This window comes from Tursiops truncatus, chromosome 3 (genome assembly GCF_011762595.2).
Source record: "Tursiops truncatus isolate mTurTru1 chromosome 3, mTurTru1.mat.Y, whole genome shotgun sequence".
Taxonomy (NCBI): domain Eukaryota; kingdom Metazoa; phylum Chordata; class Mammalia; order Artiodactyla; family Delphinidae; genus Tursiops; species Tursiops truncatus.
The window spans coordinates 14,038,074-14,052,984 of NC_047036.1; the positions used below are offsets into that span (position 1 = coordinate 14,038,074).

At 45.0% G+C, this 14,911-nt stretch overlaps 1 protein-coding gene across 4 annotated transcripts in view; it reads right to left on the reverse strand.

The window, feature by feature from the left end:
• Positions 1-14,911, reverse strand: part of RETREG1 (reticulophagy regulator 1) — a 122,067-nt gene that overhangs the window by 81,908 nt on the left and 25,248 nt on the right. For 2 of the 4 annotated variants that reach the window (XM_019951111.3, XM_073802029.1), the window contains exons 2-4: positions 7,450-7,556; positions 1,675-1,705; positions 1,025-1,132 (exon numbers count right to left, since the gene is read on the reverse strand). In XM_019951111.3, coding sequence (XP_019806670.2) covers positions 1,025-1,132; positions 1,675-1,705; positions 7,450-7,556 — 246 coding nt within the window. The remainder of the gene's footprint in view (positions 1-1,024; positions 1,133-1,674; positions 1,706-7,449; positions 7,557-14,911) is intronic. The other 2 variants (XM_019951112.3, XM_073802030.1) reach the window with 1 other exon arrangement.

Consider the following 14,911-nt stretch of genomic DNA (forward strand, 5'->3'; position numbering starts at 1 on the left):
TGTGGACAGCGAGGGCTTCAGCAAAGCCCTTGGCAGGTCAAACTGAGTATCAGTAAATCTGAAAGAGTATTGCTTCGAAGAGCTTTTGAAATTTCTTTGAAATTACACTAACTCACTTGGTCAGATCTTCTTCCTCCAACCAGAATTAGGGAGCATGCTCAATTTCTTCACCTGACAAATGGGGAAACACCTGCAGAGAAAGCTTAAGTCACTTATCCAAGGAGGCCCAGTGTGTCTGCAGGGGCAGGACGGAAGCCAGGAGCTGGCCTGCCAGGCCAGGGGTGGGTCTGTGCCTAGAGGATCAGGTTTCCCTTCTTATAGCCAATATCTCCCTCTGCTGAGTCTTTGGCAAGTTTACATTCTGCCCATGAAAATCTGGGCTCCAAAATGAAGGAACAAGCACGCAGAAGTAGACTGCTCATAAAATTAGCCTTTACACCTGAAGTAAGCATTATTTTCATGAGCACAGCCTCTAAGAGCACATTATAGGGGCTTCCCTGGTGGCGCAGTAGTAAAGAATCCGCCTACCAATGCAGGGGACACGGGTTCGAGCCCTGGTCCGGGAAGATCCCACAGGCCGCGGAGCAACTAAGCCCGTGCACCACAACTACTGAGCCCGTGTGCCACAACTGCTGAAGCCCACGTGCCTAGAGCCCGTGCTCTGCAACGAGAAGCCACCACAATGAGAAGCCTGCGCACCGGAACGAAGAGTAGCCCCCGCTCGCCGCAACTAGAGAAAGACCACGCACGGCAGCGAAGACCCAACGCAACCAAAAATAAATAAACAAAATAAATAAATGTATTTTAAAAAAAGAGTACATTATATACCAGGTTATGGTTTTTTTCATGGATTTTTAAAGACATTACTTTGTTTCCTTTGTGAGCCTTCACCGCATGTTGCCCACTTTGATGTTAGTCGAGCGCCGAACCATCCCTCTTTCAGTCATACAAGGGTATTCTTAAGGCAGAATTTAAACAAATAAATAACTACAAAATTTCACTTTACTGGAATACTGACCCTTACATTTTCTTCACTTTTCCACTTCTCATATGCACAGCTGGTGATGTGAATTCTGATCCTCTCGTCACCTGCCCCACCTCTTTTCTCTTCCAGGTGAGAAGAGAGCCTTTACTTCAGGATGGGGGATGGCAAATGAAAAGGGGACTCATTTGCCTGTGGCCGCACAAGGAGCCCAGAGCCCTGCGGACGTTTGCTGCACCCTCCCACCTACAAGCCTCTCACCCCTACTCTTCGTCTCCTCACCCCAGGGTTCTCGGAGCCCGGCCTTCGGGAATGTTCCTGCAGAGTTCCGGGACTTGGGGCTGCCCTTCTCTTCCCCCACTACAGCATGCTGCTCAGGCTCCAAAATGAGGTCTGAGAGGAAATCCCCAAGGAAAACACCCCCATCTTCCCCCGCCCCCATCCTCACACATTACGACTCTTACGCATGCACACGGCCCAATATTACAGCAAGACATGAACCATTTCCTAGAACGAGTCCTGATTTTATCCTCGCCCTCACTTCGACTGTATTTTTCTTTATGTTCCCACTCTTGCAGATTACTATGATCAATCCTGTCACTAAACTATGGTTTCAGAGATGCATCTTGGCGGCCTGGTCACCTCTCCCACCTGCCCTCCGTTAGCCATAACATGAAAAGGATGTTCCCTACCTTTCACTGAAGCTTCTCCACAACTGTGCACCTGCAATAGGAGAAGTAAATGTGAAATGTTAATGGAGGTATTTTCCTCTTGAGGCATTTCTCAACTTAGAAATATTCTGAGCTGTTTAAAATGGACCGCTTGGATCTTAAAAAACTCTAGAAACGATCAGTTCATACAGCGTGTACTTCTGCTACCATAACTCATTCAGGCAAGTTGTCCACAAATATCCATTGAGATTCTACTATATGCAAAACACTTGGATAGGAAGCATGGAAGACGGAGCACCATATAACACATGGTCCTGCCTCAGGGACTGTACCGTCCAATGGGGCAGACCGAACCCGCACTCAAGCAAATCTGAACCGAGGTAGGTGGTGTAGGAACTCTACAAGAAACATAAGCCGTGGGAGTTCAGGGAGGAGAGAAAATGTGGCTGGTCAAGAAAGCGGCAATAACAGAGGTGGTATTTGAGGGGAACTCTGAAATGGTACTGACAAAGGAGAACTGAAACAACTGCTATTTGAGAAAGGAGATTTTTATCTATTCATTCTTTAGGTGTTTTGAGCTTTTATCTACGCTCAAAGGAAATCAGCATTTATATATACACACACACATACACCTAGATCTCATCTGCTTTCTTAATTCTCCAATGACTTTCTTCCCTGGACTCTGCCTTGACACTATACTCCCCGCTACCAGCTTTAATGAAGTTCAAGAAAAGAAACGGCCAAGAGGTGGTTTCTGCTTTTTCCATCGAACAAGTGCCAAAGATGTTGTCCCTTTTGTTCTTAAGCGTCCCCTAGTAAAGATGCGTGTGATAAATTCTTCTTAAAATTCAGCCACAGGAAAAAGTTTCTCCAAACTGCTTGCATCCTTTTATCAGATTATTAGAACTGTGCAAGTGACCTGCTTTTGCTTTCTGCCTAGATGAACAGACAGAGAAGATGCAGTGTATACATATATTACAATGAAATACTATTCGGCCATAAAAAAAGAATGAAATCTTGTCATCTGTGGCAACATGGGTGGACCTGAGGGTATTAGGCTAAGTGAAATACGTCAGACAGAGAAAAACAAATACTGTATGATTTCACTTATATGTGGAGTCTAAAAAAGCAAGTGAAGGAACAAAACAGAAACAGACTCATAGATACAGAGAACAAACTGATAGTTGCCAGAGGGGAGGGGGTGGGGAGATAGACAAAAACAGGTGAAGGGGATTAAGAGGTATGAACTCCCAGCTATCAAATAAATACGTCATGAGGATGTAATGCATACATACAGAATCTAATTAATAATATTGTAACAACTTTATATGGTGACAGATGGTAACTGGTCTTTCTGCAGTGATCACTTCACAATGTATAAAATACTGAGTCACTATGTGGTACACCTGAAATCTGAATAATATTGTGTTAATTATAACAAAAGCATTGGAAACATGAGTACAGTTGCTGGCTAAGGGGGCGAGGACGTTAGAACGGTGAGGACAGCAGCGCCTCAAGAGCTGAACGTAGACCAGGGCGGGGCAGCACAGGGCTGAGGACGGTGCAGTGTAAGAGGCTGAGCAGGGGCGCGCTTGAACTGGGGTCACAGAGCTGATGCAATGAGAGTGAGGGGCCGGGGTGGGGCCGGACAGGAGGAAGCACCGAGGACTGACTGCCAGCCTTGCAGGGGCTGGAGACAGAACTTGTGAAGGCTAAGGTCAAAGGCGCAGGGATGGTCTCAGGGACTGAAGCCGGCTTCACACGAGCCATCAGGGCACAAGCGGGAATGACAGAGCATGGCGTGGGCACGAAGGCCTACAGTTCACAGGCCACGAATGCAGGTGGGTCCACGTTCAAGCGCGAACGGAAGGCGGCATCAAATGGATAGTGTAGATTTGGCAGGAGGAAAGGCATAAAGGGACAGCAGTTGGCGATGCCTCCACAGGTGGCGTGCAGGAACCTGCTGAGCCCTCCTCCACTGCCCAGCGCAGTCGTTGAAGAGCATCTCAAAGACAGCGGGGTGCGGAAATTACTGGTTCTTTGGCAAAGAGACAGAAGGAGAAGGGGGTCGAGAAAAACTGAAGGCCGCGGGAGGAGTTTCCCACACCGCAGAAGCATCCCCAGAGCCCAGAGGAAGGGGTTAATTCTGGGGAGCACACAGTCAAGCGCACAACAGCGAGGCCATGAGAGAGAAATCCATCACGGCCGAGGGCGTCCACACTGGTGACTCAGAAACCAGAGACACGGGGTCCCTGGGTTTCGCAACGATTAAGTCCCAAGAAGGTATCGCCACACTTCTGCTCACCTATTTCGTATTAAGTACCTAAGACGGTATTAAAGATATGATGGAGGGAGAGGAGAGGTACAATTAAATCTTAACAAGAGAGTCTTAATCCCTTCAGCCAAAAATGCTGTGGGAAGCGGGGAAGGTGGCGGAGAGGCGAGGGGCCAGATGACCTGGGGGTCCTTTCCTCACTGCTCCTGCCGTCGGGCCAGGGTAGCTCATGAGAGCCCGGCGGTTCTGGATGAAGCCATGGAGCTACCATCCCCGCATCTGGATCCAACTTGAAGCCGATTCTGCGCCTCCCAGAGACCAGGTCATCACTGCAGGGCCCTGGGCTGAAGGGCCTGCAAAGCCAGGCTCTGTCGACCACGCATGGGGCTCAACGGGCCTTTGTCCTAAAAGACTCGACTGCAGAGGACGACGCAGGCTCCAGCGCGGCCTCGGCCACAGACTGGGAGCGCTGGGAGAGCGCGGCCAGGAGTCCTGCTTCTCCTTGTTTCCTCATGCAGTAGAAACACTGCATTCAGAGCAATGTCCCCCGGTGAAAACCTGGACAGAAAGATTGGCCTGTGACAAATGCCCGCCCTACAGGCTGGAGCGTGAGAGGTGGACTCGGGCAGAGAGGCCCTGGTGAGAGGAAGGCGCTCAACATGGGCCGACTGATGGGTGAACAGACCCATGCTGTTCCGGTCGCGGGTTGGAGCTGGAGAGAGGGGCCCGTTACTGACTGAGGTGCTTTTGTTTCACGCTCTTGTCTGACCCTTAGACAACCCTGCGGTATAAGGAGGATTTGCCATTTCACAGGATAAAGAGGTTCGGATTACGTAGGAGGCTGAATAACGGCCCCCAAAGGTATCGGGTCTTAATCCCCGAAACCTGCAACGTGTTACTTTATATGGAAAATGGGATTTACCAAACGTGACGAAGTTATGGGCTATGAAATGGGGACACTGTCCTGGATTATCCAGGTGAGGCCCAAATGGAATCACAAGTGTCCTTGCAAGAGGAAGGCAGAGGGAGACTTGACACAGGCAGAGAAGGAGGCACAGACTGGAGAGATGCCCTAGAAGCCAAGGATACCAGCAACCGGCAGAAGCTGGGGTGCTCGAGGAATCCGGGAGTGTGGCCCTGCCCACACCTTCGTTTCGGCCCCGTGATACTGATTATGGACTGTAAGAGAAGATGCTTCTGTTGTATTGAGGCACCAGGCTTGTGGTAATTTGTCACTGCAGCCACAGGAAACCAATGCGGTCTTCGACGGGGCCTCTCCACGGCTGAGAAATGGAGCCGACTAGCTCTAGAAGACTGGTATTCTTCCCACCCTACCACCCGAATTTTTTAAAGGACTGAATCTTTGCAGTGGAGAGCTTTCCTGCAACTTAATATGAAAGTTGCACGTTTGCAAGAACGTCAAGCTGGTGAGGCAATGCAGGGAATGGTCCTCATGAGAGTCAGAGAAGGACAGTCACGACGTCTTTCCACTTCATCCTTCCCCCTCCCATTTTTCCGTTCCTTAAAACTTGTGCCCAGACTGGGACCAAATTTGTACACCACTGAAAACATCGAGATGCTCAGCTTGCTTTGTGAGGTCCCTTGCCCTACTGAGCTAGAATGACTGCAGGTAAAATAGGTTAAGTGGCTATTTCTTCTAAGATTCCTCTGAGGGAGCTCCTAGAGGGTGAAAATGTTACCAAGTCTATTTGAGAGAAACAGGTTCTCCTCTTATCAGTTATGAATCAAGGCAGAAACACAGGTATCGCCATGCGTTGATCTCACCAACCCCAGCACAAAGCCCTACAGCTCGGAGATGTCCCACCTCTAGGCAGAATTAACACATCTGGCGTAAACAGAAAGTAGCAGGCCAGGTGCCTGTTAGGGTTAGAAGGCAGAGTTAGGTGTCTGTTCTCTGAAACAGGAAAGAGGTGGGTGGGAGGAGGAGGGGAGGGAGAGAAGGAAGAATGTGTACAGGAATATGAACTAAACCTACAGATTCAAGAAAAGCAATATCCGGACAAAACCCACCTGTTCACCTTCCCAGAACAGTGAATGAAGGGATCACCTTCAAACCTTGAAACACACCCACGTAGAACAATCTTTCTAAATGGCTTACACATGAGTTAGTGTAAGAACCATAAAGACTTAAAATATAAACCAGATTTAAAGCGCACCATAGAACACTCTGATGGTACACCCATAACAGACGATGGTACATCCGTAACAGCCTATAGCCCTGGTCCCAGGGTCAGTGTTAGGGAGGAAAGGGTGCCTCCCACAAGCAGCCTCAGTATCCCCGCCAGGGCTCGGGCCCTGGACAGTTCTTACGTGCGTCCACCTATATGGAGCCCTACCAAAATCATCCCTCCATCTGGGGCTACTTTTAGTGGAATCAACCGCTTCCCTGTAACCCCCTCTTAGCTATTTTTGATCAAATCAATCTTATTTCATTTAATTTCATGGGGCTCAATTATTCCAAGCAGGGATTTTTGTCTATCTACAAAAACTAGCTCAAACCCTGGTAGAAGGAAACTCCTCCAAGTATGGAAAAGCCTGGCTCAGATTAATGATACAGTTATATTATTCAGAAAACCTGAAGTACATTTTTTTAAATAATTCAAGTTCTCACTTGAATTTTTTGAAAAATTTGGTGTTGAAAACGAATTTATTTTTCAATTCATTTTTAAAAATGAATTTAACCGTTACTTGTTTCTAAGCCCTGAACTTATTGTTTTTCTCCACAGAGGCAGAGAAAAAATTTATATAAACTAGCCCATTTTCCGATGGCCCAGTTTCATCACGTGGGATGTAATAAATATTTAACTGTTATCCTCACTGCAGCCTACTTGAATACCAAAATGGTATTTAAAATAACGGCACTTAGAGCCAAAAGAGAAACCAACACACACAAACCTTTTGCCCAGCAGCAGTAGCTATGACTATGGACAACGTCAGTTAAATAAATAATAAATAGTAAATAAATTTAATAAATTTAAAAATAATATTTAACAAACATTCAAAATAGAAAAGTCAGTGCCATACCCTAACCTGTACCCTAAACTGTACCCGTTCCCTAAGCCTAACCCTAAGCCTAACCCTAACCCTTACCTGAAGCCTTACCCTAACCCGTCCCCTAATCCTAACCCGTACACTAACACTAACCCGTACCCTAACACGTACACTAACCCTAAACCGTTCTCGTACCCTAACCTGTACCCTAAACCGTACCCGTTCCCTAAGCCTAACCCTAAGCCTAACCCTAACCCTTACCTGAAGCCTTACCCTAACCCGTCCCCTAATCCTAACCCGTACACTAACACTAACCCGTACCCTAACACGTACGCTAACCCTAAACCGTTGTCGTACCCTAAACTGTACCCTAAACCGTACCCGTTCCCTATATAATCTGTTATTTTGCTCCATTTCAAAGACTGTTCAGTTAATCTGCCTATACAAAGGTCAAACATTCAGGGTCTAGAAAATTAAATACCATAAAAATGAATGTTGAGTTTTCTTACCTCTTGTTCTAGACAAAACCATATCCTTTATTATTTGCATAATAACACGTCCAAGGATCATGACAGAAATCAGGTGATACACTCTCCATGGAGTCAGTGCAAGGAACCTATCACAGCAAAAACAGACAAATCATTATTTCAACTTGAGGACTGTACCTTTTTTTAAAAACTAGGTTTACTTTCTGCCACAGAAACAAAAAATACATTCAATAATGATTTCACTTGTCAAAAGCACCCTCAGCGTGACCACATGAAAGCTACTTAATAGAATCAAAGTCAGGGAAGTAAGAGCACTGGAGCCATGTGGACTTTTGTGCCAGGCTTTCTGCTCTAACCTCCAATCTGGGCAGAAGATTTGCTATTTTGGGTATGGCCCAAATATCACTCTGCTAACAGATGGAACAGAACTGACCTGGAGCAGAATCATGATGGGCTAAAATTAAAAAGGCAGAGCAGCAGCACAAGAGAAGCTGGAGTAGATGCCCTTTACTTGCTGTCCTCTGTCTTACGGTTTTCTCTTATGCCACATCCACTTCTTTAAATCCTACCCCCCACCCCACCAATCTCTTAAAAACAGCAGTTATTAGGGATCCAATTTGCTAGCCCTTTCTAAGATCACTGCCCTTTTGTCTATCTGCCCACCTCGTCTCCAGAGGGAAACAAAGAATTCTTTATCACGAACAGCACACAGACCCTACAGTACTTTTTGTCTTGTTTTGTTTTTGATTGGGTTTATAAAGGAATGCAATGGCAAGGAAGTCACAAGGAGCTCTGAGCCTTCATATAGAGGCTGAAGCCCATTCTACGGAAGTTAGTTGGCTAAGCTACCAATTAATATTGACTTTGGTGTAATCATAACTCAGAAAAATCAATTTAACAGAAATGTCATTTAATACTAGCTGTAAGGCAGTGTGGGATGTATAAAGAAGCAAAGAACACATGAATACTGCCTTCTAGGAACTTACTTCCTCATCAGAGAGATGAACACAGGCTGCACTAACAAAAGTCCAAGGCAATGAGTCTCGGTGCTATAGCAAGACATGAGCAAAGAGCAAAGAGAAACAAAGGAGGAGAAATGATTAGCTCCAAATCAGGGAAGATTTATAAAAAGTGGCATTGAATTTGGTCTGGGAGGATGGATGCAATTCAGAGGAAAACAGAAGCTGTTCCAATTGGAGGACACAGCATGAGCGGAAGATAAGAGCCAGGCAAGGGTGAGGTGTGCCTGGGGCGTGCAAGTGGTCTGGGATGGCCCCTGCGGAAGCAGAGGGATAAACAACAAGAGAGTTGGGAGACTGGCAGAGAGAAGAAATTGAGGTGCCAGGCTGGGGGCAGACTATGGCAAGCCCTGAAGGATATGTAGGGAGTTCAGTAGTCACTACTGACAACAGAGAGAAAGCCAAAGTTATAGAGTAGGTAAATGAAATGATGAGTGGTTTAGGAAAAGGCCTGGGGGCAGCAGAGAGGATGAGGTGGAGTAGGGAGGAAGCACGGAGGCCAGGACGTCTGCTAGAAGGTTATGCAATGTGCTTGATGAGAAATGGTCAACGTGAGATGCTGGTGAAGTTGTGGGTAAAACCTCTCCCAGGGGCTTCCCTGGTGGCGCAGCGGTTGAGAGTCCGCCTGCCGATGCAGGGGACACGGGTTCGTGCCCCGGTCTGGGAAGATCCCACATGCCGCGGAGCGGCTGGGCCCGTGAGCCGTGGCCGCTGAGCCTGCGCGTCCGTAGCCTGTGCTCCGCAACGGGAGAGGCCACAACAGTGAGAGGCCCGCGTATCGCCAAAAAAAAAAAAAAAACCTCTCCCAAAATGTGGACAACCCAGTTTCCATGTCTGGTTGTAATGTTACCTGTGCGTGTGACCTGGGCCAGAGTGGGCAGAATAGGTCAGTGCTTCTTTAATATTGGTCTGCAACTGCCAGCAGCTTGGCTGCCTTGAAAGCTTGTTAAAATACAGATTCCCAGACCCCAGGGTCCTCTCCCGCCGGATCCTCCGAAACAGGCGGTCTAATTACTAGTGTTTACATTCAATAAACATTTATTTATGGGGGCCTACCCTGCGCCAGGCACTGTGCTACCAAAAAGGAATAAACGGTGCACAATATATGCAGAGGAAGGAGCAGACCTAAAAGACAACCCACGATGCCAACATCCACATCTTCAGTAACAATAACTGGTTCTTCCACTATGGGTCTAACACTTGCTCTATTTTTGAGCTCTTATGTTTGTTTTAACCCGAGTTGTTTTTTGGTGTTTATTTTCTTTTTGGCTTACCTCCTCACTGTCAGTTTATGGTTAACTATTGCGCTTGTCTGTGTGCCAGCCTCTCTGTTTTCCCCACCTCACACTGAAGTGGCAGTTTTCAAAATTTTTGATAGTGATCCACCATAAGAAACCCATTTACCTCTAAATACAAACAAATGAAACCGAAGTTTCAAAAATAATATTTATCCTTACAAATGTGTGATGCCTTCTGATACCTTCCTCCAATTCCACTATATTTTTAAATGCTGACTCTGGCTCACTAAAGTGACTCCACAAGTGAGTTGTAACTCACAGTGTGACTCCCACTGCATTGGAGGGAATCTGCAACTGTTAGATTAGTATGTTTCATTAGAATAGCCTTCTTGGCAGAGTCAGGCAAAAGCCTAGGAGAGAAAGTTCCCTCAAGTCTAAAGGTCTTCTGAGCTAGCCAGGAAGCCATTTAAGTATCTTTTAAAAACCAAAGAAATGCAAAACCAACTGAAGCAATGAAGGTCATTAGTTATTCTTTTAGTGGAAATTACAATCTTCCAGGAATAGAAAAATTACGGAATGACAGGACTTTGACCCACAGCCCTGGCTGCCAGAAGCCCTCCTTTAGAGGACGTTGCCATAGCAACTCCCAAGAGCACTGGGGATGCGCACCCCACCATCCCACCCCACCCCCGTGTTCCCTGGGCCAGGGTATAGTTGGCCTCTTGCCCGAGGGTCTCATTTGTCATTAAGAATCCTCAACCAGATGAGAAAGCAAACCCAACAACTACTTGGGATGGTAATGCCACACCTGTATGGGACGGCATGTCTCCTTGGTACATAAGCATCTTTGCAGCCCAAGAATTAAGCACAGACATGTTTGAGAAACCAAGTCCTAATAGTAATAATCTGTACTCAGAAAAACCTGCACGTATTTGGTGTTTTAATTATTTTTTACTGCCTACGATAATTCGTCTCATGGTTCCAATTTAAAATATGTAGTATAATTTAGAGTTGTGATTTGAAATTAAAATCTTAGGAACATCTATGAGTTTATATATTTTACAGGAACTGCCTAATATTGGGAGATCTTGGTTGTTAGACAAAGTCATTTTTTTAAAAACTTCTATTTTGGTAACTTTCGAGTATATACAAAAAGAGAGACCAAAGTATAATAAACCCAGCCTCAACAGTTCTCCGTTCATGGCCAATCCCATTTCTTCTATATTCCCACCCACCAAGCTCCCCTCACCACATACACACCCCAATTATTTGAAGCAAATATCAAGCATCATATAATTTAACTTGTAAATGTTGTCATTTATCTTCAAAAACAAAAAAGCACTTTTTAACCTAACAACAATACCACTATCACACCTAATAAAATTGCTTTACTTTCTTAATGTCGTCAGATACCTGTCAGCATTCACATTTGCCCAGTCATCTTTTACACACATGTACACACGTGACACACACACACACAGAGTAAAAGACTGGAACAGAATCTGAAAAAGTCATACATTGAAATGGATAGAGGTGAGTTTTAAGTTTCCTGTAATTTATAGGTCTCCTGCCCGCCCCCCATCTCTCTATCTCTCTTTCTCCTTTATTTATTTATTTATTTTTGCTGAAAATTTCTGTGGAAGAAACAGACTCGTTTTGTCCAGTAAAGTTTTCCAGAGTCTGAGAATCACTCCTTGTATCCTTGTGGTTTAGTTTAACATTTTCCTTTACCCCTTCTGCAGACTGGAAAGTTGGCAGTTGCATCTAGAGTCTTGACCAGATTTAGGTTCAATTTTTTTTCCTATAGAGCTACATGACAGGTGGAGGTGTGTGTTCCCATCAGGAGGCGCATACTGTTTGGTGTCTCTATTTTTGTGACATTAGCAGCCATTCATGATGACTGCCTGGCATTGATTCCTCAGGGACTACCCAGGGGTAGGAGCCCTTCATTCTTGCTACGGGTATTAGCTGGGTCACATCTATAAAGAGAAACTCCCCTTCATCAATGTTTGATGACCGGAAGAGACGGATCTCATGGGAAAGGCAGGATCAACGCTTGATTCTTTCTCTTGATTTACCAGCCTTCAAGATAATGAGACAGTTCCGTAGTATCCCCTAAAGGCAACAAAGTTGGTTTGGGTCATTCCTTTTTTTTTTTTTTAGTGTTATTGTGAATGATGTGCTCCAGCCCGCTGCAGTCTCATCCCTACTGACCATCAAGGGGCCCATCTTGGCTGGTGGAAGCTTAATCAGGTTGGTTTCTGAGTCTCTTAGTATAACCTTAGTAACCTTTGATAATAAAGTACTTTAAAGGGACAGGGAAAATATAAAATCTACAAATGCAGTTTAAAATGTTGAAGGGAGTATAGGGAAACTTTTTAATAAAACCAGTCATTCACCAAAGACTCTCTTGAAAATGCTTGTTAAAGTTTGATCGATTTATAAACAAAATAGTAAGTTATGTTAGCTAAAATTGAAAGCTCAAAGAAAAACAAGGGTTTCAACCTTACTTAATCAAAATTTATTTTTTAAAAGGTAGTTGAACGGAATTGTTTCAAACCAATCTTTCTTTTATATGAAAACTGTCTCATAGGACATCACAAAAAAAAAATCCCTGTCTGCGGGCCGTAAGCAATTCTGATGCCGGCGCTCTGTGGTACCACTCAGAGAAAGACTACACTTTCATGCAACCCATGATTCCCTCAGTGAGAATCACCCATCTCTACTGAAGTACATCTCATATCGGGGAGCTCAGCATGTCTTCGGCATCCAGTTTCCTACTGTATCCTTTTATTACTGGGGGAAGGGGAAATTCCCTTTTCATTCCATAACCAGTGATTATCAGACACCGGGCTAGCGGCAGGGACACACTGATGACTAAATCCCTGCGAAGCCGGGAAGCAGACAAGTGAACAACTATGTTTTAACCCAAGTATCAATACTTTCCAAAAGGGTGTGGGAGCAGGAAAGAGGGCCGATAACTGCATAAGGAAGGCAGAGTGAGCTCTCGAAAGAAGGTGGGTGTTTAAGCTTTGCCTCCCTAGAGCAGTCAGACTTTGCCAGGTGGAAAGCACCAAAGGCATTCCAGGTCAGGAACACGGTAAGCACAGAGAACAGCAAGAGTGCAGAGGCTAAAACAGAAGAGTGAGAAAGTGCCCTTAAGGCTGGCTTCCCTTGACACAGCGGCGCTAGTTCTGCCCTCCAGACCACATTGCAGTGAATAAAACCGCTGATGTCTAGTGAGTGCGAGCACGGTTCTAGACATCATTTAATGTATTCCCTCATTTCATCCTTATAACAATCCCGTGAGGAAGGTACTCCATTTTGCAGATGAGCAGGGAGGGGTTAAGAAACTTGCCCAAGGCCCCAAGATCAGGGGAGGCAGGGCCAGGATCCAGACAGGATCCAGGAATCCAGACAGCTTGGCTCTAAGCCAGCTCTCTCACCACTCTGCTAAATACCTCCCAGACACAAGCTCCTGCCTCTTCCACCTCCTGTTATCACATGAAAATAGCTGGAAGGGCTGTCACCAATTTTCAAGAGTATGTCTGCTCAGGGTGTGATGAACTGACTGAAGAGATGCCAGGAGCGCTCCTCAAAGACACCAGCCACCAGCACCAAGACTGCAGAAAGCGAAGATTATGTTCACACCTCTTTAGGACACACATCCCTGGTCCCTTCACCTCTTCCCCAGGCGTCCCATCCCTCCTCTGGCCAGGCTCCAGGTGTGACTCTTTTCAGACCAGATGCTCCCACCGGGCATCTGGTCCCTACAGATGGGGGGAACCAGGAGGGGCCTTGAATCCATTTGTTCTGGATTCCATAGCTCTACCTATACAGTCTTGTTTTTTTTTTTTTTTTTAATTAATAGGCTGTATTTTTTAGAGCAGTTTTAGGTTTACAGAAAAATTGAGTAGATTGTGCAGAGACTTCCCATATATCTCCTCCCCCATCCTCCCATCCCACCTACAGCGTCTCCTAGTACGGACATCTTGCTTCAGTGTTATAACATCTTGCATTTGTTATAACTGATGAATCAATGTTGATATGTTATTAACCAAGTCCACAGATCACAGTAGGGCTCACTCTTTGTGTCATACATTCTACGGGTTTTGACAAATGCATAATGTCACGCATCCATCATTATAGTATCATACAGAGTATTTTCACTGCCCTGAAAGTCCCTGTGTTCCACATATTCATGCCTCCCTCTCTCCCCATAAACTCTGCTGACCACTGATCATTTTACTGTATCTACTAGTTTGTCTTTTCCAGAATGTCATGTAGTTGGAATCATACAGTATGTCGCCATTTCAGACTGGCTCCTTTCACTAAGTATTTACTTAAGTTCCTCTGTCTTTTCACGGTCTGATAGCTCATTTCTTTTTATTATCAAATAATATCCCGTCATATGATGTACCACCATTTATCCATTCACCTCGTGAAGGACATCTTGGCTGCTTCCAATTTTGGGCAATTATAAATAAAACTGCTCTAAAAATGTGTGTGCAGGGTTTTGTGCGGTCATTAGGTTTTCAACTGATTAACTCATTTGGGCGCAGCCTTTTTTTTTTTTTTTAACAGCTCTATCAGCATACTGGCTTATTTTGAATTTACAGGCAGCTAAAACCCTCAAGGATTCTATTTTCCTGATGCAACTTTTGAATCTCAGTATGTCCTACTACACTGACATGGTCCGTCCGTCATTCAAACCCACAGCCCTTAATGGTGTCATCAATCACATTTGTTCTCCTGTCCGGCATCATGACATCCACACATTTGAGATCTGCGTGTCATCTGTCCTCGTCTACACTGCTGGAGGTGGATGGAGGTCGATCGGTACTGGAGCCCTGTGACTCCCACAGTGATCTATTATTAATTTTATATAATTTTATATTATTATTTAATCTATTATTTAATTTATTAAATAATCTATTTATTTAATCTATTATTTAATTTAGATGAATCTATTATTTAATTTATTAAATGATCTATTTATTTAATCTATTATTTAATTTATTAATCAGCACTTTATGAATATGACAGGCCATCCAGTTTGCCGCTACATTCCATCCACGTTACTCCATCCTGCCCACAAAGACATAATAAGAGATTTTCTTAAACGCCTTGTTGAAACCTGCCGCATTCCTAATCTCTGAGTGCCTGTAAGTGCTGACCTGCTTGGCGGAAGCTGAGAATTACTCTGGGGTATAGAACAGCTCTCAG